This window comes from Thrips palmi, unplaced genomic scaffold (genome assembly GCF_012932325.1).
Source record: "Thrips palmi isolate BJ-2018 unplaced genomic scaffold, TpBJ-2018v1 HiC_scaffold_17, whole genome shotgun sequence".
In the NCBI taxonomy this organism is placed as follows: Eukaryota; Metazoa; Arthropoda; class Insecta; order Thysanoptera; family Thripidae; genus Thrips; species Thrips palmi.
Window position 1 is genome coordinate 1,878,900 of NW_023144626.1, and position 23,373 is coordinate 1,902,272.

General features: G+C 59.9%; 5 protein-coding genes across 10 annotated transcripts; 2 read left to right on the forward strand and 3 right to left on the reverse strand.

Annotated features, from left to right (window-relative positions):
• Window positions 1–519: 519 nt before the first annotated feature.
• Window positions 520–1,617, reverse strand: LOC117643424. Of its 3 annotated transcripts, none has more exons than XM_034382321.1 (3): window positions 1,541–1,617; window positions 1,071–1,194; window positions 520–822 (listed from the first exon to the last, which is right to left on the reverse strand). In XM_034382321.1, the coding sequence occupies exons 1-3, from the start codon at window positions 1,600–1,602 to the stop codon at window positions 583–585; spliced, it is 426 nt and encodes a 141-aa protein (XP_034238212.1). In that variant the 5' UTR covers window positions 1,603–1,617; the 3' UTR covers window positions 520–582. The 3 variants fall into 3 exon arrangements, with proteins under 3 accessions (XP_034238212.1, XP_034238210.1, XP_034238213.1); XM_034382319.1 differs by lacking the exon at window positions 1,541–1,617 and adding an exon at window positions 1,318–1,418; XM_034382322.1 differs by lacking the exon at window positions 1,541–1,617 and adding an exon at window positions 1,377–1,399.
• A 1,680-nt stretch (window positions 1,618–3,297) lies between these two features.
• Window positions 3,298–14,275, reverse strand: LOC117643551 (fatty acid synthase-like). 3 transcript variants are annotated; one of them, XM_034382491.1, is made up of 29 exons: window positions 14,129–14,275; window positions 12,047–12,193; window positions 11,816–11,968; window positions 11,560–11,739; window positions 11,273–11,473; window positions 10,963–11,198; window positions 10,457–10,891; window positions 10,249–10,389; window positions 9,938–10,168; window positions 9,617–9,806; window positions 9,315–9,544; window positions 8,877–9,181; window positions 8,630–8,771; window positions 8,320–8,521; window positions 7,958–8,242; window positions 7,719–7,874; window positions 7,502–7,647; window positions 7,034–7,426; window positions 6,775–6,956; window positions 6,532–6,693; window positions 6,391–6,445; window positions 6,137–6,307; window positions 5,682–6,057; window positions 5,436–5,610; window positions 5,000–5,366; window positions 4,598–4,853; window positions 4,243–4,523; window positions 3,907–4,161; window positions 3,298–3,817 (listed from the first exon to the last, which is right to left on the reverse strand). In XM_034382491.1, the coding sequence occupies exons 2-29, from the start codon at window positions 12,177–12,179 to the stop codon at window positions 3,716–3,718; spliced, it is 6,141 nt and encodes a 2,046-aa protein (XP_034238382.1). In that variant the 5' UTR covers window positions 12,180–12,193; window positions 14,129–14,275; the 3' UTR covers window positions 3,298–3,715. The 3 variants fall into 3 exon arrangements, 2 of the variants coding, with proteins under 2 accessions (XP_034238382.1, XP_034238383.1); XM_034382492.1 differs by lacking the exon at window positions 14,129–14,275 and adding an exon at window positions 12,336–12,476; XR_004587625.1 differs by lacking the exon at window positions 3,298–3,817 and having other exon boundaries at window positions 4,023–4,161; window positions 4,243–4,403; window positions 4,459–4,523.
• A 2,430-nt stretch (window positions 14,276–16,705) lies between these two features.
• LOC117643858 lies at window positions 16,706–18,961 on the reverse strand. Of its 2 annotated transcripts, none has more exons than XM_034382977.1 (6): window positions 18,876–18,961; window positions 17,978–18,288; window positions 17,633–17,909; window positions 17,345–17,558; window positions 17,020–17,274; window positions 16,706–16,904 (listed from the first exon to the last, which is right to left on the reverse strand). In XM_034382977.1, the coding sequence occupies exons 2-6, from the start codon at window positions 18,251–18,253 to the stop codon at window positions 16,829–16,831; spliced, it is 1,098 nt and encodes a 365-aa protein (XP_034238868.1). In that variant the 5' UTR covers window positions 18,254–18,288; window positions 18,876–18,961; the 3' UTR covers window positions 16,706–16,828. The 2 variants fall into 2 exon arrangements, with proteins under 2 accessions (XP_034238868.1, XP_034238867.1); XM_034382976.1 differs by having other exon boundaries at window positions 17,978–18,291; window positions 18,876–18,959.
• Window positions 18,408–22,095, forward strand: LOC117643860. The gene is made up of 5 exons (XM_034382980.1): window positions 18,408–18,577; window positions 20,684–20,829; window positions 20,917–21,087; window positions 21,156–21,326; window positions 21,400–22,095. The coding sequence occupies exons 2-5, from the start codon at window positions 20,749–20,751 to the stop codon at window positions 21,661–21,663; spliced, it is 687 nt and encodes a 228-aa protein (XP_034238871.1). The 5' UTR covers window positions 18,408–18,577; window positions 20,684–20,748; the 3' UTR covers window positions 21,664–22,095.
• LOC117643859 lies at window positions 22,092–23,209 on the forward strand. Its single transcript, XM_034382979.1, has 3 exons — window positions 22,092–22,456; window positions 22,552–22,795; window positions 22,911–23,209. The coding sequence occupies exons 1-3, from the start codon at window positions 22,283–22,285 to the stop codon at window positions 23,180–23,182; spliced, it is 690 nt and encodes a 229-aa protein (XP_034238870.1). The 5' UTR covers window positions 22,092–22,282; the 3' UTR covers window positions 23,183–23,209.
• Window positions 23,210–23,373: the final 164 nt, after the last annotated feature.

A 23,373-nucleotide genomic window follows, 5' to 3' on the forward strand; every position in this document is an offset into this window, starting at 1 on the left:
CAGCGATCGGGTAGCAGGTTCGTGCTGTGGACGCTGCCTCGCCTCGCCCAGCGTATTGACAAGTTTGTCTTTGTGGCTGAAATTGCAATACCTCGGGCTCTAGTCGGGGAGAGGCCGGCAAGGCTTTGCTTTTATGCACTGCCTTATGAAAACCAGTCAGCGAGAAAATGTGGTGACCGCCAGCCAGGTGACCATTCGCCTTGTTTGTCCGAAGCCCGAAAGGGCCAAAAGGGCCAAAAGGGTCAAAAGGGCCAAAAGGGCCAAAAGGCTCAAAAGGGCCAAAAGGGTCAAAAGAGCCAAAAGGTCCACCAGCAAAGGGCGAGGGGGTCCGGACCTCAAGGCCCTTCCAGGAAGGCCCTCTGGCCGCACAATGGCGCAGTACCATTAAGATGGGACTGGTGGCGCCACAGCGGTCGCCCCCCGAACCTTCCTTTAAAGAGGACTCGAACGAGGCGGCAGCTCCACAAACAATGTTTTCGTACTGTTTTTGTGGTGGATTCTTTGGAAAAATAACTCGACTCTTGTTGTTGTTTGCTTTAATGTACCTGGGTGTTGGAGTGGACTGGGGGATGGCTGGCTCGTCTAGCCCGTGAAGCAGGAGACGGCATTCCTGGCGTCGGGGATGCTGGCGATGCCCGCGCAGGCCGCGTAGGTGCCGACGCCGATGAAGGCCGACGGGGAGCAGCCGATGGCCTTCTTCAGGAGGCTCTTGGGCACGCCCTTCTTGACCAGGCAGTTGCCCTTGTCGCTCATCACGTTGCCGACCTTCGAGACGAGCTTCCCGAAGTTGAAGGGCTTCGGCTGCGGAGCGGCACAGCCCATCTGTCGAAAGGCGTTTGGCGAGGTCAGAAGTGGTCAAGACAGACATTGTTTTGAGGTTGCGATCGTTTTATGAAGACGGAAAAACTGATTTTAAAACTGTTTCTGAGTAAGGAATTTTTGTGAGCTTTGGAAATGGCTAGAAACGTCATCACCTGTCTCTTCATTCATGAAGTTAACATACTGCATAAGTGACGAGTAATAAGTGTGTTCGAGGTAGCAGCTTGGTGGCATGAATCCATCCAACAAACCTGAGCCAGAGCCACAACGGCGATGGCGACGAAAAGCAGCGAAATCTTCATGGTGCTGTGTTGTAGTTGTCTCAGCTCAGGTGACTGCGACTGAGGAGTGCTGAACATCGCCTTATAAAGTACTCTGAGGACACGACATTTCGGGAATTCGTGAGGTATAAAGTTGCGCTTAAGGCTAAAAAGCTCACGCTCACGGAGTAGTGCATCACACACTTCACAACTAGCCATCAACTTAGTACACACTTACAAATGCGTTCTTAACCAAGCCAACAAATATAAGTTGATACCCGGCAAGTACTCACTTACAACTGCATGATTGTCCCGTAACACCATGCAAAGCAACTACGATCACAAGTGGGCACTTGAGTATGCACTCGTAAGTGTGGACTTAGGCGACGGTTAGGTTTGTATAGTGTGCCGTTGCGCGACAGGATGTGAATCCTGCAACACTTACTGCGCCGACTCCTCACCTCTTTCCTCGGTAGCCCAGCTCACTCACACATGCTCGACGTCCACCTGTGGTGATTTGCATGTTCAGTCGTGACACAGTACACTCAAAAACTCCGAAGCCAATGAAAAGGTAAGGTCCGATGACGCACGGTCGACGCACGGTCGTCGTTTGACGTTGCTCACGTTGCTCGAGTGGCGATACGTACTTCAAACTTACACCACAACATTGTGGGGTGTTGTCAGGCAGTTGCTGTTTTCACCGGCAGCATGCATGAACATTGCGGCTTCCCTTCTGTGAAGTGGCACCCGGACGGGCCACGCGGGAAGGAGTCCCTCGGGCGCGGGGTCTCGCCGGGACTGCACCGTCGGGCGACCCGCCGGCGCTTCTCCCTACTTCGCCCTATCTTCGAGACCCTGCCTAGCTCGGTGTGCAAAGGGCCGCGTCAGGGTAGGCAGACTGGAACCGTCAGTGTGCCAAGGCGGCTGCTTCAAAAGCATCAAGTCGTGTGTACACTAGGCCGATTCAGTACCGCTCACCCGAAAAAGACGTTTCGTGAAGCAATAAAGGTGTCTTGCAAGAAAGTGACTTTTATGGAACTGACCCAATGTAAAAACGATTCCAAAGTAAATCCCGTCCGAATGATGGCTGTATGATGGCTGCTTGGCATACAAACCCTGAAAAACTTTATTGTGGAAAAGTATTACTTACTTTCAGACTTTTTAGAACTCATTAGTTTTTTCTGGAATCAGCTGCTGGAGGTACATTGCTGTTGTGTATTCCCAAAGCGTATCCACCAAAAGTGAGCGTGGATAGATATAGCAACCATTGACACACTCGTCGTCACGTGATCACTACGTGACACGTGACACCAGCAGTGGGGGACGGTCGTGACGGGAGTGCGCAGGCGACCTCGCAAACGTGATCACACTGTTAGAAGGTGCTCGGAGACTGTTGATCTATCGCCGCTTACTCCCCAGAGCGTAGAGAGAAAACATATCCCATGCATTAAGGTGAGGGCCGGAACGGAGAACTTACACTTGAAGCCAAGCGCAGCAACCTCTACGCGTCAAAGCGCGCGCTTCAGCTCTTCGGTGTCATCCACCGCCGCGACCAGCGCTCCTGCAGGACGCCCCGCGGGATCTCACCTGCGTGGAGAGCGTCCTGGGCGGGGCGTTGCCGATCCGCGGGGGAGCCAGTCCGATTGCCGTGGGTCTCTGGGGGCCCCGGGCGACCCTGGACGGCGACCCTGGACGGGTCCCTTCGTTCCTTCTCGAGTTCGCGGATTGATTCGGCACTGCCCCGATCCAGACACGGCTCTCCAATTAATTGGTTCGTTTCACTTTTCAAGTTTGGCTCCCCAATAACGGAGGGAGAGGGGAGGAAAGAGTGAGGGGGAGGGGGGGGGCACGGTATGGCAGCGCAACGCCAATTAGCAGTGTCGTCATCAAACTAATTGGGGGCGACATCTGAACGCGACATCGACACACCGACACACAAACCGGTACATCTATACACGCCCCCTCCCTTTTCCGCGGCGTGGACACACATACACACACACACACACACCACACACTCGAATTGATCGCTTTTCCGGGGACCATGCCGCTAAACCCGCTCTCCAACAGGATAACCCGCGTGCCACCCTTTAGGTCCTCATGGAGGCTCTGAAGTAAAAAAGATGTCTGTTCCGCCTACTAAGTTTCTCATGTTATGTGGGCAATTGTCCGCTTTATGTGGTGGTAAGCATGGCGCAAGGTGGCAAATAATAAGAAAGAGTCGTTTTACTTGGGTGGTCTATTTCGTTCACAAAGTTAACAATCTCCTGGTTTCCTGTTACTAAATCTTAACATGGCTTTAAAGTTTAAAAAGTCTGTGGCGATTCTAACTGGAAAGTGAAATGTGACATTTTGGGTTAGGGCCTGATACCGCAGCAATTAACAAAAAGTCGTCGAAATGGAAATTACCGCATTACGGAAAGTTGCATTTCTACTTTAATGTTATGCTATAACTACTAATACGAAACAATATCTATTTCTGTAAGTCACAAAAATACAGCGAAGACATGTTTAGCCGAGAAAAAGCTCACCCTGACTGCCTTCCCACACATCACGTGCGTATACGTGTCTCACTACTGTCCTCTTCTTCAAGGACGTGCCCCCACTCCGACCTACGTTCGTCCTTCCAAACCTAACCTCTAACACGAAATGATCTTCGACAGCGGCGACAGCAGTGACTCGTTCATGACCGTGGCGATGTGTTGCGCGTTGGCGACGAAATGCCGCGTCTTGTTCTCGTTCTGCAAAGAAAGGCAAGGCGGTCAGAATGAGGGTCCGTCGGGTAAGCCTGGCCAAGCCAGGGCCCTCTGCGGGCGTTCGCTCCACTCACCAGTATCGTGCTCTTGACTTGCTCCTCTTCGTGGTGCCGGATGAGGTGCAGGGGGCCGGCGATGTGGTCGGCCTGGTTCCCGATGGCCTTGGCGAGGTCGCCGCCGACCTCCAGCAGGGCGAGGTGCACCACCTCCTGCCAGTTGGGCCTGCCCGCCTTCCGCTCCACCAGGGAGGCGGCGCTCAGCAGCATCTCGGCGCTCTCGGCGTCGCCGCACAGCGCCCAGGGCCCGCGCGGCTGCAGCAGCAGGATCTCCTGCGGACCGCGCGTTCGGTTACAACGTCGCTCGGTGACAACGAGGTGGCCGTCGGTCGACCGTCAGTGCACGGAAGTTACCTGCGCGAGCAGCTCCGCGGTGAGGTCCCCGGGGCAGCCGACGAGGAGGGGCGACAGCAGGCCGGCCGCCGTGTCGGCGAGCAGGCTGGGCGTGAGGCCGGGGCCGCTCACCGCGAACAGGGGTAGCGGCTCGAGGCGGTGGTGGCGGTAGCGCAGGCGCGGCGCCAGGGTCGCCACCTCCACCATGCAGCGGCCCTGCGCCGCCCTGCTCGCGCGCAGCTTCTCCACCACGTCCCCGCGGAGGGAGCGGTACGTCGGGGCGCCCAGCGCCACTCGGCAGTCTGCGGGAAAAGTCACAGGCTCAAATCCAGATCGTTTCAAATGCAAAACAAAAAACTTTAAAAAGTTGTCTTACCAGTGCCTTGCTGGTAGGCCACGACGGCGGTCGGAAGTTCGCTGATGGTGAGCAGGCTGGGCAGGAGTTTGGCGACCTGGCGGGCGTCGCCGACGAGCGCGCACGCGGGCAGCCCCATGAGCCGCCACTTCTCCACGGTCTCGGTGCCCAGCGCCAGGCTGTCCGTCAGCACCAGCAGCCGCACTCCCCGCATCGCGCCGTTCACCGACGGCAGCGCGGCGTTCAGCAGCGACGTCAGAGTGCGGTCCGCGGCGTCCTGGAACACCGAACAAGGAACATGGAACATCGGCAAGGCGGGGAGCGCGCGGCCTGGAGAGCGCCTGGAGAGACGCGGCTAGGCAACACGCAGTGGTCCCGCGCCAAGTATTGCCTAGCTGCCGGGCGCTCGGGAAGGGTCCTCACCTCCAGGTTGATGACGATGGCCTTGAGGCCCTCGGCCTTGGAGGCGAGGTTGAGGAACTGCTTGGTGTCGGCGTGCGCCTTGGGCAGCGGCACGAACGTAGTCTGCCGCATGGCGGGGACGAACCTGGCCCGGGCCGCCGCGGCCGAGGCGGTGGTGACGTCCCTGTGGGCCGCGAGCACCACGCTGGAGCCCTTGGCGGAGGCGGCGCGCGCCAGAGTGACGAGGGAGTCCACGCGGCCGCCCAGGATGGCGAAGGCCGCGCCCGGGGGCGACGAACCTGGCCGTCGCGGGGCGCTGACGCCGGTGGCGCTGGTGGCTGTGCCGTCGTGCAGGCAAACCAGCTGCTTGGTGGCGGCGGGCAGGGGGCTAAGGCACAGGCTCAGGGTCAGTGACCGTCCGCCAACCAGGCCTGCTTCGCCTGCCGCGCGTACTCACGTCTTGACGTCCTCGACGGAGTCCACCATGCACGCACGCAGCGGCTTCACCACCCCCGTCGTGATGCCCTCCAGCACCGCGCCCCGCACGGCGTGCTTGTCCCGCGGCGTCATCCTCAGCAGCCCCTCGGGGCTCACCCCGAACAGTTCCGTCGAGATAAGGAACATGTGCAGGCCTGGCAACACGGGAGCGGTCAAACGAAGCCGACATCGGGAAGGCGGCCTTAGCAGTGCAGCAAGTGCTCACCGATGTGGTGCGCGAGGGCGTTCTTGGTGGACGTCGTGACGATCCTGGTGTTGAGGGACGCGGACCTGCAGATCAACTCGAGGATGTGGTCGCAGTAGGGCACCAGCGCCACATTGACCCCCTTGCTGCCCACCATCTTGATGATGTGGTAGTTGAAGGCGTTGCTGTCGTGGCGGAGGACGCGCTCGGCGGGCACCTGGGGGTTCAGGGTGAGCACCTCCCTGCGCTGCGCCTCGTTGCCCGCCGTGGTGAAGACGGTGCAGCCGGTGGCTGAGGCCAGTCGGATGCAGGCCTGTGCCACTGGCGACACGCCGCCCACCACCAGCACGTTCTCGCCGGCGCGGGCCTTGGCCAGCACCTTGAGCATGTGGTACGCCTGGCGGCAGCAAGCAAGCGGATTAACAAGGCGGCCCGAGAAGAACATGATTCGCGCCAACAGGGTCCCCGCGGCTCACCATGGCGTAGGCGAGGGGCACGGTGGCGGCCTCCTGGTCGCTCCACTCGGCGGGCACCGACCACTGCAGGATGTCGTCCGCCACGGCGGAGACGCCCTGGGCCGACTGGGCCAGGCCCATGACGCGTGCGCCGCCGCGCAGACCGCTGTAGTCGAACGGACCGCGGATGGTCTGTCGAGAACAGAACGACAAAACACGTAAAGAAATTCTTGGAACTAATTCAAAACGCAAGCCGACGCGTGCATCTCACGTACCGTTAAATCGTCAGCAGCGTGGAGTCCGAGGTAGTGCACCTGGGTTCCCTCAATCCTTTAGAAGGTCAAAAAAAAAATAATTGAGAAACCAACACACACTACTCGGTAGCGAAGACAGGGCAGCTGGAAAGACGGCTCTACCTTGTCGGGATTGGTGGGACGTCGCTGAACTTGGTGATGTGGCACTCGCTCCAGCGGCCGTCCTGGAGGACGTTGACCATCAGGCCCAGGTCGAGACGCTCCTTGAAGATGCCCTTGGTTAAGGAGAACTCGGGAGCATCGTTGTCCGCGATGACGACGATTCTGAAACGAGGCCGAGTTTTACGGTGTGTCTACCAGGCCATGGCTCTGCAGGGCCTTGACGGCCTTGACGGTTCACCTTACCGTGCTCTGGCGCCGTAGGGTTTGCCGCGTACGCTGGCCACGGCCCCGAGGACGCCCTCCCTGGGCAGTCCCTTCCACACCAGGACCACCTTGCCGTTGACGGGCACCTCCAGGTCTGCGGGCACGGGCTCGTCGGTCTTCACGTGCACTACGCGAGTATCCTCCTCCGACATGTCGTGGGACTGCCGGGCAAAAAGGACGCATTTATAGTGGCTCAGAGACCGCCGCTGCAACGGGTAGTTGAACCACCGACCCTCACCTCAATAAGCAGCGACAGGGAGCCGTCCGCCGAGGTGTTGGTGGTGAGCTGCACGAAGCCGTCCAGACCGGTGCGTACGCCACAGCGCAGCGCCATGGGCCTGCTGATGGAGGCCGTGCCCTCGAGGTGCTCGATCACCCTGGCCGTCTGCTTGGACCGGAAGTCCGTGACCAGGACGACGGCGCCGGCCACCTCCTTGGGGATCGGCGCGCCGGGCCGCAGCAGCACCTTGCGGACCTGCGTGGCGGTGCCCACCACCTCGCGGATGGCCTGCTGCAGCGCGGAGGCCACGGCGTCGCACTCCTCCTCCAGCACCAGCACGCTGAAGTCCTCGGCCGTGTCGCTGTTCTGCACGCGCAGCATGGCCACCGACTGCAGGAACTCGGCCGTGTCCTGGGGAGGGAGCGTCAGCCTTCAGTCTGCTTGACCAGTCAAGTCAAGCGCCGAGCCCGGCGATGGAACACTCACGTGATGCGCTGTCTTGAGGGGGCGCACGGCCACGTCGAGCACGGACATGGCGGTGCTGGCCTTGGTCTCGGCGCGGCGGTAGCCCACGATGTTGACGCCCGGGCCGACCAGCACCCCGGTGTCGATGTCGTGGCGGATGGGCAGCGCTGGAAGCGGACAAGCTGCTCGTCAGGGAGAGGTATTCTTTCCAGTGTCCTCTCTCCGAACCAGCACCTACCGTTGCTCACGGCGCGCATCCCCTGCGGCGCGATGGTCAGCTTACGGATCTTGCCGCAAAAGATGTCGCCCTGCTTGTCCGTGACGATGGCCAGCTGGAACAGGCTGTCGATGAGGCGGTGCCAGCTGCCTCCCCAGCGAGACACGCCCGATGTGGCTGCAAAAGGGCCGTGTTCATGTTTTGTTGTTGTTTTGGAACGCTTTCCGCCAGTGCCCGACTACGCTGAAAGCAAAAATTACCGTTGTCCTTGAAGGAGACCCGTTGCAGCACCCTCAGCTCGTCGTCGTATTTGATGTCGTAGTCCTGGAGCTCGTCGTAGATGTCGTCCCCTTCCAGGGTGAGGGTGCCCTTGGGCACGTCCAGGTCGGCGGCGTGCACCGAGGCCATGCCCAGCAGGTCCTCGGGCTGGGCCGCCTGCACCACGCCCTTCACGATGCAGGGCATGGAGTTGTCGTCCTCGGCCGACAGTGCCATCTCGAACCAGCCCGTCTCCCTCTGCAGCTGCAGCTCCACCACCATGTTCTCTGCGGGGGAAGGGAAGGGGGACAGTTGAACCAGGAACCAGGCGCCGCTCCAAGGAGGGTCGGCGAGGAGAACTCACCTTTGGCGGACGACTCGACCGGGTTGATGAACTCCAGGTCGGAGAAGATGACGGGGCACGACACGAGGGGCTTGTTGTCGGCCAGCTCCTTCCAGACGATCTCCAGGAAGGTGGAGGGCGCGGCGCAGCGCTTGCCGGCCTGGGCGATGCACGCCGTCGTCTCGGGGTACAGCGGCACGGTGCGCGGCCGGGTCGTTTGGCTCTGCGGCACGAGGAAAACCAAGTGTTATGACAAGCCCCCCACACTCCGGACGAAAATGGCTGTCGCATTGTGGCGATTTCAAGTCAAATTTTCCTAGTGTCGGCTCACCCTGGTGTTGATGACGAGTGGCCACTCCTCTCGGTGGTCCCACGACGCGAGAGTGTTCAAACTTGGCGTGCCTCGCGAAACGGGCATGGAGACCTCGGGAGCCAGCACCCAAGGCTTCACGGGCACACACTCCATGAACAGTCTGAAACATAAATACACTTTTACTTTGGGGAACCGTAGGCTACGGGATACCTTCTCTTTCTCGGAGCGACTCGTTAAAAGTCGTGCGACTTGGAAGGCGACTCACTTCCCAACGCTCTCCAGCAGGAACCTGAGTCCGTCGCGGTGGCCCCTCTGGGTGAGCGAGAAGGTGGCGGCGCCCTCAGGCAGCCCCCTGCGGATGAGGGGCTGCATGAGGCCGTGCGGGGCCAGCTCCACCACCACGGCCCCGGCCGGCACGCTCTTCATGGCGTCCTCGAAGCGCACGGGGCTCAGCAGGTTGTTGGTGAAGTACTCGACGCTCGCATACGCCAGCTCGGGCTTGTTCTCGTCGCCCGGGTTGATGGAGGACGACACCCAGCGCGCCGACCGCTTCTTGGGTGTCTTTATGACCTGCAAGCGGCACAAGAACCACCACTCTGTTGTGTCGTCCCTTCAATCGTATCCAAGTAAATGTACACAGCCCTGGTTCAAGGAACACTAACTGCGAAGTAGCCATGCACTTTGAGCGCGCGTCGCCCCTTACTTTGCGGAGGTAGCTCTCGAGGACCGGGCCGGCGGGCTGGACGTATCTGCTGTGGAACGCGATGTTGGACACGTTAACGGTGCGCGCGAACACGTTCTTCTCCTTGAGCTCCTCCACGAACTGGTCCACGTCGGCCGTGGGCCCGGAGATGGTGCAGTTGTCGGCCGAGTTGTGGCAGGCCACGTCGATGGTGGGGGGCAGCACGGCCTCGGCCTCGGCGCAGCTCATGCCTGCAAGATGGAAGTTTCAAGCTTCCCGTCGACAAACTAAAATCCTCCCCGGGCTTGTGAAGTGTAGCTCACCGATGGAGGCCATCATGCCCCTGATGAGAGGCTTCTCCAGCGAGGCCTTGCCGCGCGCGTACGCCGCCCTCAGCACCTCCTCCTCGGACATGCAGCCGTCGCCGTACGCGCAGCCCAGCTCCCCCGTGGAGTGCCCGATGATGCCGTCGGGCTCCACGCCCAGCTCACGCATCACGTTCGTCAGCCCTATCTGCGCACACCGCCAGCACCGTCAAGACAGCGTTAAGACTGCCCTCTGTCTCCCTCGCACCCAGGCCACGCCCCGAGCGCGAGGGAGACAGAGCAACATCCTGGTGCAAGTCAACAGCACGAAGGTCGCACCTGGATGGCGGCGATGCTGATGAAGGCGTGGATAATGTTGTCGAAGTGGCTGCTGTCGTCGGTGGTGAGGGTCTTGGTGAGGTTGATGCCCTCGGGCTCCAGGATGGGCTGCAGGCGCGCGATGGTCTCCGCGAAGATGGGCAGCTTGAGCAAGCCCTTGCCCATGCCGGCCCACTGACTGCCCATGCCCGAGTACACGAACCACACCGGCCTGTCTTTGGCGTCAGCCTCCTAGAAACGTGCAAAGCGCGGTTATGTCTTTGTCCGTCTCAGAGCGGATTGGGTATTTTTCTCGCGACAGTGTGCTGCACCTTGCTGGCGATGAGGGGTCGCATGCCGGGCTCGTCCGAGGGCAGGATGGTCATGGCGCGGGCGGTGTAGCCGATGATGGGCTTGGAGAAGGCCTGCTGGGTCAGGCGGATGAACTCGGGGTCGAACGGCGTGTCGATGACCTGATGGAATCGTTTTGGTTTATCTCTGTTTTGCCTTTTGCAGTGCCGTCCACTCTCGTCTGCTTGCCTTTTCGACCACGCTCACGGCGTCGTCCTCGGTTCGGCCGGACACCACCACGAGCCTGGGGTACTGCTTGCTCTCCTCGCTGGGCGGCACCTTGACCTTGGTGTTGGGCCTGAAGATGGAGTGCGCGATGCAGCCCGAGTAGCCCAGGGCGTTGACGGCCAGCACGGAGCTCTCGTCCAGCGCCACGGGCTGCACCTCCTTCACCACCTGCACCCTGCCGTCCTGGAGGGCGGTCGCGTCGGGGTGCGGCGTGGTGAAGTCCTTGAGGGGCGGGATGACGCCGCGCTCCATGGCGGCGATGGAGTGGATGATGCTGATGAGCGCGCCCACCGCGTCGCCGTGCCCCGCCACCGCCTTGGCCGCGGACACGGGCAGCCCCGAGCGCGTGCGGCACAGCACCGCGGCGGAGGCCTCCATCTCGTCGCGCTCGATCTCCTGCAAGGAGGCCCCCGTCGTGTACGCTCCGCCACGTCACTTGAAAACCGAACAGTTGGATCCAATCTTACCGGGATGGAAATGCCGTCGGAGGTGAGCAGGGCGACGTTGTTGACGTCCACGCTCTTCTCCCGGTACAGGTCCTCCATGAGCGGCGACAGGGCCAGCGTGTCGACGCCGAGGAACCTGGAGCGAGTGCCGCGGCACACCTCTCTGACGCCGCCGACCCTGGCGTACACCCTGTTGGCCAGGTCGGCGCGCTGCAGCAGGAACACCACGGCGCTCTCGGAGCGGAAGCAGCCGGTCGCTGTGCACAAAGACAAAGTTCGTGCAACTCGACGTCTCGCATGGGTCAACCGTCCACCGCGCTGTGCCACTCACCGCTTTCGTCCAGAACGCGGCACAGGCCGTCCGTGGACAGGACGCCCAGGTTCTCGTAGATCTTGTTCAGCTCCGGGAACAAGCAGGTGTTGGCGGCGCCGACCAGGGCGAAGTCACTCTCGCCGGTCTCGATGGAGTGGGCAGCGCGCTGCAGCGCCACCATCGCCACGGTCCAGTCGCCGTCCAGGGTGACGCTGGGGCCTGGCGGCAGATTCAAATCATTTCAACTTTCCGTGTTTCCCTTCCTGTTTTGGCCACCTTGAGCTGCGTTTTGCTGAATCTCTTACCGTTGAGGTTGAGGCAGTACGAAATTCTGTTGGACATCATCGTCTTGCTGCCGGCCATGATGGCGTACCCGGAGTCCTTTTTCGCGTGCAGGATTGAGGTGGTCCTTGACTCCGACTCCGACACAGTCGTCGTCATGAAGACACTTGTGTACGTGTTTTCTATATCTTTGGGTGCCAATCCTGAAAAACGAAAAAAACATTAAGTACAACTTGTTTTCTTTTGTTTTTTCGAAAGTTCGGAAATGTTGGTAGTGACCTGCGTCCAGAACAGCCTCCATGGACCTCTCCAGCATGAGACGGGCCATGGGGTCCATGAGGCGAGCGAGCGGCCTGTGCACTTTGAAGAGGTTGTTGTCGAAGCGATGCGTATTGGCGATCTTGCCGACGTGAGGAGAGGTTCCCAGCAGACCTGGACCGAAGGGCGAGGCAAGGCGTCAGTCCCACCACATCCAGGCATTCGCTCGGACAAGACCCGCGTTGCACTCACCCGGTTTCCAGCGAAGGTCGTCGACTGAAGAAAGGTTCTTTCCATCGAGCAGGTTGTCGATAAAGTTTTGCAGGCCTTCACTCTGTGGGAATGCTCCCCCGATCCCCGAAATTACGGCCTCGACGGGCGCCATGGTGATGTGTGGACCTGCAATTCAATAGTTAAATTGAAACTTTTCAGTGTTTTTAATTTTAATGGTATACACAGTTTAGTACTTGACTATTTTAACAGTGTGTCGCCTAGTCCCTAGGTGGGCTAGCACAGAGGGCAATGCTTAGGCGTCACTGACCAGCCCCCAGAACAGGCACGCCACTGCACGCCTCTGCCCCGGCGCCGAGGAAGGGTCGCGGCCCGGCAGGATAATGAAATCAGGGATTCAGGGTCCGAGGTAGTGGGCCCACCCAGTTTGGAATGCAGTACACAGGAGTGCACCGCACTGACGCCGGTCGGGGCGCTACCTCTGGTAAGTTTCCTCCGTCCATTGTCCAAGGTGACAAAATTTTGCACTCGTCACCTCAAATAGTCCCAGTGCAGACAGTGGACACAAACAAAGGCACTCCCCTTCCCCTCGCCGGCCCCACCGGAACCGCATGTATAAGTGTTGGACTTGTTGACAAGAAGGTCGAGTGGTTACAATGTCGCCGGGCCTAGCCGGGCCGCACGCACAGTCTGAGCGATTTGACCCCTGCGGCCCGCGCCGAGCACCCCGCCTTGACATTGCATTGGACTTCCGTCCCGCGCCGTCCCTCCTCGATCTAGCCACTTCTCCCTCGCACCGTTGAGTCACTGACCGGATGGGGGCACGAAAAAAATACTTTGGTGTGGTGATCAACTTTGTTTCGAGGCCAATGGCTCAAAAGGCTAAAAGGCTCAAAAGCCTAAAAGGCTCGAAAGGCTAAAAGGCTCAAAAGGCTAAAAGGCTCAAAAGGCTAAAAGGCCCAAAAGGCTAAAAGGCTCAAAAGGCAAAAGTCCGGTACCCACAACCAAAAGCTGGTTGCTATGACCAAACGTCTTTAAAAGGAAAACTAAGCTGGGGTTTGTAGTCGTCACACAAGTGCCCGGTCGTAGCGACCGGCTTTCGCTTGTAGGGTTCAGATTTTCCATTGCAGCTATAGAATTCGGCTCGTCGAACAAAGTTGATCACAAAGTCTTTTGTTTTTCGGGGGATTTGGCCGGTAGATTAGCGTAACTAATCTTGGCGGCCAGCCTGCGGGCTGGCGCGAGCAAGCGGTGTTTTCGTTGCCGCGTCTCCCTCGCACTCGGGCGACACCGGGGCAGAGTAACGGAATGACTGTTCGAAACCACTCTGCTGACCTTCACCTTGCGTTTAGCCAGCCAGACGGTTCTTCATCCTCCGCACAAATCATCACTTGGTCGATCCTTAGAGATCGACAACGCTCTTTTTTTTCTTCTAAATTTAGAGAAATGCCAGCCAGGCGGTCCCACGAGCTAAACTATCGCTAGTGAGTTGGTATGGGATTTGGATTTTACATAATGCCCAAAGAAAGCTACTAACCAAGGAAAGCCCTTGGATGCTGAACGAGCTGCATGTCTGGATGCACATTACCGTAAACTGGGATAACTTGCGACACACTTAAAACAACATTTTTGGTCACTAAGAACGCTATCACAAAAACCAATGTTTCTTTTCTTGTTGATACTCAAGTGTCTCATGTTACCCCTGCTGTTTCAAGCTACCCCTGTTTACGGTACGTGTTTTGTCTTTATAGCTCAGCATATATTTGCATACATACAAGAATACAGCACTTATGATAAAAAGATACTTCTGATAAACTAAAAGTAAGCTTTCAGAAGATAAAGTTATTTAGTTCTCTAGAAAACTTTAGTTATACGGGAAGCGGACATTTCGAAGGTTCGCGATCGCCCTATGCCTTCGCTCAAGGAAGTTTCCACTGAGCCCTTGAGCTTCCCACGGAAAGCAGTCCATTGTGGCTCAAAGACGTGGGAGACCGCGAGGCGGTGGCTCATTGCAGCACTTTCAGGTTGGAGCTTAGAAGTCAAGTGCTCTCCAGTAACTTGCCGCCCGTGCCGGTGCGATGCGAAGATGTCACTCTACTTTACCTAGATCGGCGCCAGTCGAAGTGGTGCTCCTAGCGCTGCTGTTCTATCCCTGTGCGCGAAATCCAGTTAACTCTCTGCTCGGCCTGCCGGTAGTGTGCCGCGCGTTGCTTGCGCCTTGCTTGTGTGGGACTACGAGTGGCCCAGACATTCCCTCGAATGGACTGGGCGATGCCCGCCCAGGTTGGGGTGGGGGCGGGCAAGGGGCGGGCAAGGGGCGGGCAAGGGGCGGGCAAGGGGCGGGCAAGGGGCGGGCAAGGGGCGGGCGAGGGGGCAGCATGGACAGGAATTAACTGCATCAATTGTTCCCACCCATTTACATTGCCGAGTGGGGGTAAGGCTTGGGCTTGGGCCCTGGGCCCTGGGCCCTCGGCGGCCCTCGGCCCTGTGTCCAGGAAGGCAGGTGTCTCGACGGACAGAAGAAAAAACTCTGCTCGCTCAAAAGTCTCGAAATTCCTACAAGACAGCGAAGAGCGTGTTCGAACCGCGAACTTGTGACTAGTGACACGGAAACCTGCGAGGCATTTGGCTGAATTGTATTACAAACGCTCACCCCACGATTACAAAAATAAATAGTTCGTACTAATAGGGAACACTTTGTTTGTAAACAAGTCGTAAGCTTCAGAAGAAAGTCTTCCCAACACAACAACAGAAATAATGCCACCTCTAAGTTTATTTGAGGCCTCGATTAAAAATAGGATGAAGCCTGGTGGGGTAAAAGAAATTTCCGGCAACGGTCTGATTAGACGGAACCAAAATTGCCTTTGACATTGGTCGATAGTTGAACCCGGGATAGTGGCGTCTCGTCGCGGCGATCGGCTCGTGTTTTCGCGAGGTCAACAGCCTACGGCAGCCTACGGCGGCCTACGGCAATTGCGGCAAATGCAAACTAGAGGTCTTGGGCCACAGGGCATCGCGGACGCCAAGGCGGGCGTCGCCGCTCGATAGACGCGAGAAACAGATAACCCGACATTGATACGGTGGACGAACCCACATCCGATTCTGCCTGGCATGTTTTTGCGCCACAGAATGCAGATTTTACAATGCCTTCGTTTTCTTTGTATTACAAGATTTTTCATTTTGAACGTCCTGAATGAGAGCGCAATCCTTGAACGCGGTGGCAGCTGCCTGGCGGCTGGCGGGTGGTCCCGATGTCCCCGTAGCCCCGTGGCCTGGAGGCCCGCTGGCCTGGTGGCCCACCAGCGTGGCCTGCCTCGTAGCGGACTGCTGCATTATTCCCGGTGTGCCAACGTGGCCTACCTTGACGTAGGTCACCAAACTGCCCCCCGAGGGGTAATCCCCCACGCAACAGTCTTTATTGCAGGTGAAGGTTAAGCGACTCACTACGTAAGTCTGTGTACAATTGGATTTTGTCCGTCGGCGGCCTCGTCCGGCTGTGCAGCGTTCATCGCGGTGGTGGCACTGCAAAGCCAGCGGTAAGTTTGCTTGCCACAAATTTGGCAAGCCGTTTTGAATGCCAAAATTTGGCAAGCTTTGGTCGGAAATCTTCAAAAGCTTGCCTAACTTTGGAAAGCTGGGTGGTGTGTACAGGCCAAGCTTGCCAATTTTTGGCATTCAAAAACGGCTTGCCAAATCTGTGGCAAGCAAACTTACCACCGGCTTTGCAGTGGGCGCACGCCGCGCCGTCATCGCCAACCCCGCCGCGCCAGGCCGCCAGACCACCGCACTGCAAGCCGTGGGCGTGGAGTGGGACGCTGCCGCCATGCCATGCACTCGCCCTCTCGCCCTGGGCCGCCCTGGGTAGAGTCCTTAAGTGTCTAGCTGGGCCGCCCTGGCCGCGAGGCTCGCCGTGATGTCATCGTCGTGTTGGCCGGCTCGGCCACCGCGAGCGCGTCGAAGCCAGCGATGCCGTGACCGACGAGGCCCGCCAGCCGCTCAGTGTAGATGTGCCGGAGCGGCCCGGAGGCCCGGAGGCCTGGAGGCGGCAGGACGACTTTTGCTGGTGAAGAATCATTTCTTAGCTGTGTCTCTCGCGCTTTGTCACGAAAGGATAACGGTTAACATTTGACCACGTGTGGATCTCAATAACCTTCAATGTGTTTGTGTCTAAAATGTCGCACTCGGCGCGCAGACGACCGATACAAATCTGCAACGCTCTCTTCAGATTTTTTTTCGCCCTGTACTTGTGGGTCATGTACGTCGCGCGGCTGTTTGTAGAGTCCCATTTGGTATGCGCTGCCCTGGCGGGCCGGTGCTACTTGGCCGTACTTGGCGGACCTGCGAATGGTGACCAATGGTGACCAATGGTGACCAATGGTGACCAATGGTGACACAGCGACGGACGCGTGGGCCGCGTCGCTGTGTTGCCGAGGCGGCCCGAGTAGTGAGTGTCCTCTGATCCAACAGGGCAGCGACCTTTCAAGAAAAAAGGGGGAAAAGCACAACACTGCACTAGACAGGCTAGACGGCTTGACGTCCACTTGGAAAAAGAATACTTTGTTGCAGCAATGGTATTTAACCTGTGGAACCAAGTTGATCACAACAGTAAAGTACAGTTGCCGATGACTGTATTCGACTTCCTTCATGCAACTCGTTCATTCAGTGACCGGACGCAACGTGTATATATTATGCAAAATTTGTATTAGTAGTCACTAAAGTATAAAGTACAAAAACTCTTGTTTGAATAGCATTGGTAATATCACGAAGAATACTCGTATTGGTCTCGGTGCGCCTTTTGCAGTGTCACACCTTCTTCTCCTTGTGGCCGCTGATGAAGCCGCACATGATGCCCTCCAGGACGAAGCAGGACCCGCGCAGCCTGCGAAAAGCGTCAATCTTAAGCTGGTTGGCTACTTCGTCTCGAAACTAGTTTTTAGTGAGCGGTACTTCTAAGGTGGCGCTTGGACCATCTTTCAACCGCCTTCCACACGTACTTGGCCACCATCTCGTCGCCGTTCATGCCGTAGATCTTGGAGGAGCGGGCGAGGTAGGGCGAGTTGTGCTCGGGGCGCACGAGGCGGCGCACGGCGTGCACCAGGACGCAGTTGGGGGCGAGGCGCAGCGCCTGGATGGAGCAGCGGTCCGCGATGGCGAGCTGCTGCTGGTGCTGCGGCTCGGGCAGCCAGGTGTACAAGTAGGCCACGTTGAGCTGCACGAACGCGTTGCCGGGCCACAGGTCCAGCGCCCTCCTGGCAAAACAAGCACGTTTAGGGCTTTCTGCCGCTGGGGCTGCGTAGAGGACCGTGCACCGAACCGCACCTGAGCAGCACGCGCGCGGCGAGCACCTCCCCGCAGTAGACGTGGCGCGTGGCGGTGTAGACGGCGGAGTGCGGCGTCATGGCGTCGCCCTCCAGGGAGGCGGCGGCGTCGGGCCGCTTGCCCATCAGCAGCAGCCACTCGGCCTCGCCGGGCTGCAGCGAGGACGCCTTGCGCGCCGCGGACACCATCTTCTTGCCCATCTTCTCGCCCTGGACTACGGGGAAGGAAAGACACCATCTCGTCAGCAAACTCGCGCAGCGAAAATGGTTTTACCGATGTGAGACTCACTGCACAGGAAGTAGAGGCACGACGCCTGGAGGCCGTACAGGGCGGCGCGCTGCTCGGGCGCCAGCTTGCGCACGGGCGCGATGTCCTGCAGCTCGGCCTGCATGACGGCCAGCGGGGTGCTGACGTGCACGAGGTGGGCCCAGGCCGCGCCCAGCGCGTGCCTCGCCGCCTCCTCGCCGCGCCGCAGCAGGCCGGCCTCGCGCTCGCACCACGGCAGCGTGCCCAGCACCACGTCCACGTCCACGAGGTGCGCGCGCGACGTCCGGGAGTCGCCGCGCTGCAGCAGGGAAGACCAATCATTCAAATACCAATGCCGGCTGGATGCCACTGGGCCCGTGAGCTTACCTTGAAGAACAGCCAGCTGAGGTTGAGGTGCAGCACGACCTTGGTCCAGGGGCTGTCCGCCACGTGGAGGACGTCCAGGAGGCGCCGGATGTGGCTGTCCCAGCGACTCGAGTCGGCGCGCTGCCCCGGCAGCAGCCCCCACACGAAGGGCGACTCCAGCTCGCGGTACAGCTGCTCCAGGAAGGCCTTGTCACCGGCCGCCCTGGCCGTGGCCATGGCCGTGGCCGTGGAGGGCTCCTCCGTGCCGGCGGGGCCGGCGACGTCGGGCGCGGCCATGCTGCGAGGACGCCGCAGTCGGAGCGCTGCTGGCGCTGCTGCGGGGAGTAGCGACACACATAAGGACCCTCGCGGCGCGGGGTACCTCCGCCAGTCCGGCGAGACCACCGCCGCTGGGCGCGCTGCGCGCTGCGCCGACCGTCAGCTGTTCCTCCCGAGGCGCGGCGCGCGGCGGTGGCCTATTTCTAACCTCGACCTTCGCCTAGCCTCGCCGCGCTGGAGTCCAGGGACTCCGGGGCGCAACACACTTACAGTGCCGCGATGCAACTCATCTGGGCGTGAAGCAAACCCCGGGACTTCACGAGGGCCCGCGTGTTCTCACGTGTGCGTCCTCCAAGTCACCTACAGTGCAGGGCACTGGCACAAAGGAACCAACAGGACTTCCACCGACTTGCACCGAGTGCACTCAGTCGGGGCGCCGTGAGTCAACAGCGCGCGGATGCTGCGGGAGTTCCGAGAATGCGGTGACTCGGCCCACGCTGCAGGTGGAGTCCTTGACGGCCTCGGGTGACTTTCAGGTTCGCGAGCAGACGCCGTGGCTCGCCGGCGGTCGCGAGGCCACGCAAGGAGTGCGAAGGTGCACTGAGTTCCTTGCTTCGTTCGGCGGCGACAAAAAACTCACGTTAGTGAGACGAGGACTCTTCTGCTGGCGCCTGCGCTCATGGTCGGCCGTGCGGGCCGTGCGTCCATGGCACGGGGCAGGCCGAGGCGTACTGCGGCGTGCACGGCGTGCAGCACGGCGCTCGCGACGCCCCGCCCCGCCATGGCCCCGCCGTCCACCTCGCCGCGCACCGCGGCGCCGCGGCGCTCCAGCCGGCGTCGGTTCGCCCCCACTCCGCGCCGCGACGCCCGTCGTACATGAATGAAGTCACCTCGACCGGTTGGAACGGCAGCGGCAGGCTAGGCTGATTCGGAGCCCTGCTTTCGCCGCTGCCTCTCTCTCGCACTTGTACATCGCGCCCCATGGGTGCGAGAGAGACGGAGTTTTGGCCGCCTCCACCGGTCTTCTGGCCCACTGTGCATCGTCACTCGTCAACTCACTCCTCATGAAATGCCTGCGGAGCGCCTGTGAAGTGCCGGGTAGACCAGCCCGCAGAACGCGGGGCTGCTCCGGGTTGCCTGCCCTCGCTTGCCATTGCCATTAAAGGATAGACCACACATGATCGCACGCACGGAGGTCATTCGCTTTAAGCGTACAGGCTCTTTACCCTCGCCTTCGTCTTACCAGTGAAGTCCGTTACGTGGTGATCCGAATCAAACACGTGCCAATGGACCTCCCAACGGTCACTGAACCCATTGGTGCAACCATGTGTTCCATTTTCCGGCAGTATGATGCCGGCCGGCCCACTGTGCAGCGGCTTTTTGAGAGGCGGGCATCTGCTCGACATGAAGCACACACACACACACACACACGCGCGCGCGTCGCCCTGCCGCCCGAGGCGCAGCGGATGCTCCTCCCTCCGGAAGCGGTTCGACAGGAAACGGGTCGAATGGGTTGCCTATCTTCCGGCGCACTGGCTCGGAACAAGCGGCGACAGTGCCGCGACAAAAATTCCCACTTGGCACCAGCGCCGCAAGGGCTGCCGAGCTCAGCCGCGCTTCTAGGCAATATTTTGACTTCGATGTCGAGAAGTTGCCTCGGAGCCTGGCTGAGGTTGGCAACCCATCCAACACCGGCCGAACGTGTGGCAAGTCCGTTTTCGCGATTCGAGCCGTGTGGCGTGTGGCCAGCAAACAGTGTAGTGGCCGTAGAAGCCTCTTTCTAACGAGAGTCAATGAGTGCAGCGGGCTGGGGCCGACTGGGGCCGGGCGTTGGTGCCGTTGGCCGTTGTCCGACCTTTCGTCACCGAGCGCCGCTTGCGGTAGGCCAGTACCTAGCACTGTCAACCGTCGGGTTGACTCTTGGAGAGAACTAGGTTAGGTTAAGGTTAGGCGACTCCTGAAAAGAGTCCACTCTTCAGTTTGCAGAACGTCAATAACAAAAGTCCGTAAGCATTTTGCGTGTGGGCGCTTTGGCCCGCTTTGGACGCTCCGTCGCGTCCTGCGTCCTGCGGGTCAACGAGCGAGGGACGCCTCGATTCCATCAAAAAGGCAGAGAGGTCCGGCCGAGGCTCGTTAGCCAGTCCACTGAAAGGCCGAAACGAGGCGCGTGCCGCGGCGTGCCGCGGAGGCGACAACCTCTCTGGAACAAAAACACGCAAAAGCTTCACCACCCAACAAAACGGTGCCGTCGGTCACTTTGGGCTTATCGTCGCCGTGTCGGTCACCCCACCTGCAGCCTCGTTTCGAACAGCGCTTTCGTCGCCCTGTCTCTCTCGCGCCCGTGGGGCGTACCGCATGGGTGCGAGGAGGACAGAGGCGCCGGAGCACTGGTTCGGCTTCAACCCGCTGGATGCTGCGTATAAAGACAGCGCGTTGCCCCGGTGACAGTGCTGGCCGTGTTGGCCGCGCTGGCTGTGCTAGCGCCACCATTCCACTGTCGCGCGCTGTCCGACATGGGTCCTCCATGGCTGAGGGTCTTGGGGGTCATGGTCGCCGTCACGGCTGTGGCATGCCAGCAGTTCGGGAAAATCTATGTAAGTTGAGAGCAACTCAAAAAGTAGAAGGTGGTAATGGCTAGCCGTCCTGTTTGGCTTGAAGCATGTTGGTGTTGTCCCTGACAGGGCACCTTCCGAGTCATCCCCAAGCACCTGGAGGAGTGCCCACCGGAGATGCGGCCGGCCCGGAAGCTGTACACCGTCAACGTGTCCGCCATGAGGGACCGCTCCAAGGCCGACGTGTGGCTGTACTCCGCCAACGGCACGCTGCACGTCCCCGCAGACGACAACTACACCGTAAGCACCCTCAAAACCTCCGTCGATTCAAAGGCGGGGCGAGGAGTTTCAGAAGCAACTTGTTCCAGGTCTCGGGCAACGTGGCGTCGTGGAGCCAGATGGGCGGCTGGAAGGACAACGCCTACATGGTGGAAATCCCCAAGATGTGCTCGGCCATGAAGGCCCTCTTCCCGGACCTGTGGCGCAGGGTCGCGGCCGGGAGCTTGGAACCGGAGAGGATAGACTGCCCCCTCATGCCGGCAAGTACCACGTGGCCATACCATACTCTCCTCCTAGACATTATAGCTCACTCCGAGGCTCGTTTCCGAACAGGGCTTCTACTCCGTCTCCAACGTGGCGACGGACTTCAACATCGACTTCCCACCCACCTTCTTCTACGGCAAGTGGCGGGGCACGTTGACAGTCTCCAACACGGTCTCCAAGGAGAGGACTGCCTGCGTCCGCGCCTTCTTCGACACCGTCCCCAAGACGGGCAAGGGCAAGGACTCGCCCGGCAAGAAGCCCTCTGATTTCACCAAACTCGTCCTCGCCAAGCTCAACATGAGCAAGTTCAACTCCCAGGGGCAAATACAATAAGCAACTCTGAACAGCGGTTTGTTGCGTGCCTGAATTATTTCCCCTTATACTTTTTACATGCGTTCGGCGGCAATGCCTGCCCAGGCCGAGCGGAGAGGGGCAGTTTCCAGCGTCCCTTTCCTTTCCATTCCATTGTGGATCTTGACGTTGTATTCGCACGACCCGAACCAGGTGACATGACGAGTAACGACTTTGCACCAGGCAAGCCTCCTGAAAAGTGTAACCTGGAACTCGAACGCCGGTTCCCAGGCCGCCCATGTACGGTCTCGGCTCGGCTAGGGGCCGGGGTCGGCAGGTCGGCGGCTGGGTCGACTGGGTCGGCAGGTCGGAATCGCCACTTCCCCTTCTGGCACTCCGCAGACTCGTAATCTTTGCCAGTGGTGCCATGCAACGAGGAAGGACTGTGGAGTCACTAACCCGGCTCGGCGACGTATCGCCCCACGCACTCTCGACAAGAGCAAGAGCGCGGTGCGCTGCTGGGTGCTGCTGGGCTGCATGGTGTGGCACTCGGTGGCGCGGATAAGCGAGCCCAGTCGGCCGTCGCCTGTGCGTGGTCGCCGTTTCGCCGCTTCGCCGCCTTACCGCGCAACGAGACCACCCAGCCCAGCCCAGCAGCAGCATGTGGGTCTTGGTGGCCTTGCTGCCGCTCGTGGCCGCGCGCTCGGCGCACCCGCACCGCCCCCAGAGGGCCTTTGAGGACAACAGCTACCCCTACCAGCCCGTCGTGCCCTACTACGAGGCCCCGGTGCAGGAGTGCCCTCAGATGGCGCCCACAGAGATCGACCTGGACGAGGTATACTTGGACAGAGTTGCTCGCCTGCTGCCATGCTTAGGAATGGCAGGTGCTTGTACGGTCACCAACACAAGGACCCTCTTTCTCGGCGCTAGCTGCTAGGGAGCTGGCACCTGTCCCTGCTGCTGCTGGCGGACCGCGTGACGACGGCCGACGGCCTCCTGGACGAGTCCATGTGCGCCGAGGTGGACCTGGTGCGCACCAACGGGTCCATGCTGCGTCTGGACTGGCAGCTGCGCCAGCTCAACCTGCCGGCCGGACTGGCGGACCTGCGCTTGCAGGTGGCCGCGGCCATCCTGGGGCAGCCCGGCCTCTGGGCGCTCGCCACGCCGCTAGGAGGTGAGCACTAATCAGCTTCAGTTCGAATCAAAGATCTCATCCGGCGTTGCCACGTAAGGAGGCAGACTAACGTTCGGACACGCCTTCCTCCCTTGTTGACTTGTTGTTGCCGCAGGCGAGATGGTGGGCACGGTGAGCCACGCCGTGCCCGACTCGCACATGGTGCTGACGGTGTGCGGGGAGGGCGCGGCAGTGCGGGGCGCAGCGCGGGCCGCGGGGCGTGGCGGCGCGGTGCACGCCCTCACAGCCCTCCTCACGCGCCGACCACCCTCCGCCGTCGGGTCGCTGGAGCTGCTGCGCTTGTCCGCCCACATGGTGCCCTCCACTGGCAACGGCGGCGGCTTCCGGCACGCGGACGAGCGGCTGCTCAGCTGGGGCCAGTGCTGACTCCAAATAAATGATCCAATAAACATCCGCCCGGTTTCTCTCTCTCTCTGATTTACTCCTCTTCATCGGGCCAGTGCCCAGTGCTGTGATTTCGACACCTCCGCGGAACACTCAAGATGATCTCAGAATGTCAGGCCAGGCACAGAATTAGTTTGAAAAAAAGGCGGTGATCCACGAGCACGAGCACACTA

What these genes read in the sequence shown, in the direction of transcription:
- LOC117643424 (XM_034382319.1), bottom strand. Translation starts at nt 1,403, where the DNA reads ATGGTGTTACGGGACAATCATGCAGTTGTAAGTGAGTACTTGCCGGGT. An exon ending in GCTTGGTTAAGAACGCATTT is followed by an intron (nt 1,195 to 1,317) that starts GTAAGTGTGTAC and finishes TCGTGTCCTCAG; the next exon opens with AGTACTTTATAAGGCGATGT. An exon ending in CCGTTGTGGCTCTGGCTCAG is followed by an intron (nt 823 to 1,070) that starts GTTTGTTGGATG and finishes GCCTTTCGACAG; the next exon opens with ATGGGCTGTGCCGCTCCGCA.
- LOC117643551 (XM_034382491.1), bottom strand. Translation starts at nt 12,179, where the DNA reads ATGGCGCCCGTCGAGGCCGTAATTTCGGGGATCGGGGGAGCATTCCCA. An exon ending in TCGAGAGCTACCTCCGCAAA is followed by an intron (nt 9,182 to 9,314) that starts GTAAGGGGCGAC and finishes TGCCGCTTGCAG; the next exon opens with GTCATAAAGACACCCAAGAA. An exon ending in ACGCTGCTGACGATTTAACG is followed by an intron (nt 6,308 to 6,390) that starts GTACGTGAGATG and finishes TGTTCTCGACAG; the next exon opens with ACCATCCGCGGTCCGTTCGA.
- LOC117643858 (XM_034382977.1), bottom strand. Translation starts at nt 18,253, where the DNA reads ATGGCCGCGCCCGACGTCGCCGGCCCCGCCGGCACGGAGGAGCCCTCC. An exon ending in TCAGCTGGCTGTTCTTCAAG is followed by an intron (nt 17,910 to 17,977) that starts GTAAGCTCACGG and finishes TCCCTGCTGCAG; the next exon opens with CGCGGCGACTCCCGGACGTC. An exon ending in GGCGACGAGATGGTGGCCAA is followed by an intron (nt 16,905 to 17,019) that starts GTACGTGTGGAA and finishes CGCTTTTCGCAG; the next exon opens with GCTGCGCGGGTCCTGCTTCG.
- LOC117643860 (XM_034382980.1), top strand. Translation starts at nt 20,749, where the DNA reads ATGGGTCCTCCATGGCTGAGGGTCTTGGGGGTCATGGTCGCCGTCACG. An exon ending in CCGCAGACGACAACTACACC is followed by an intron (nt 21,088 to 21,155) that starts GTAAGCACCCTC and finishes AACTTGTTCCAG; the next exon opens with GTCTCGGGCAACGTGGCGTC. An exon ending in TAGACTGCCCCCTCATGCCG is followed by an intron (nt 21,327 to 21,399) that starts GCAAGTACCACG and finishes GTTTCCGAACAG; the next exon opens with GGCTTCTACTCCGTCTCCAA.
- LOC117643859 (XM_034382979.1), top strand. Translation starts at nt 22,283, where the DNA reads ATGTGGGTCTTGGTGGCCTTGCTGCCGCTCGTGGCCGCGCGCTCGGCG. An exon ending in CAGAGATCGACCTGGACGAG is followed by an intron (nt 22,457 to 22,551) that starts GTATACTTGGAC and finishes TCTCGGCGCTAG; the next exon opens with CTGCTAGGGAGCTGGCACCT. An exon ending in GCTCGCCACGCCGCTAGGAG is followed by an intron (nt 22,796 to 22,910) that starts GTGAGCACTAAT and finishes TTGTTGCCGCAG; the next exon opens with GCGAGATGGTGGGCACGGTG.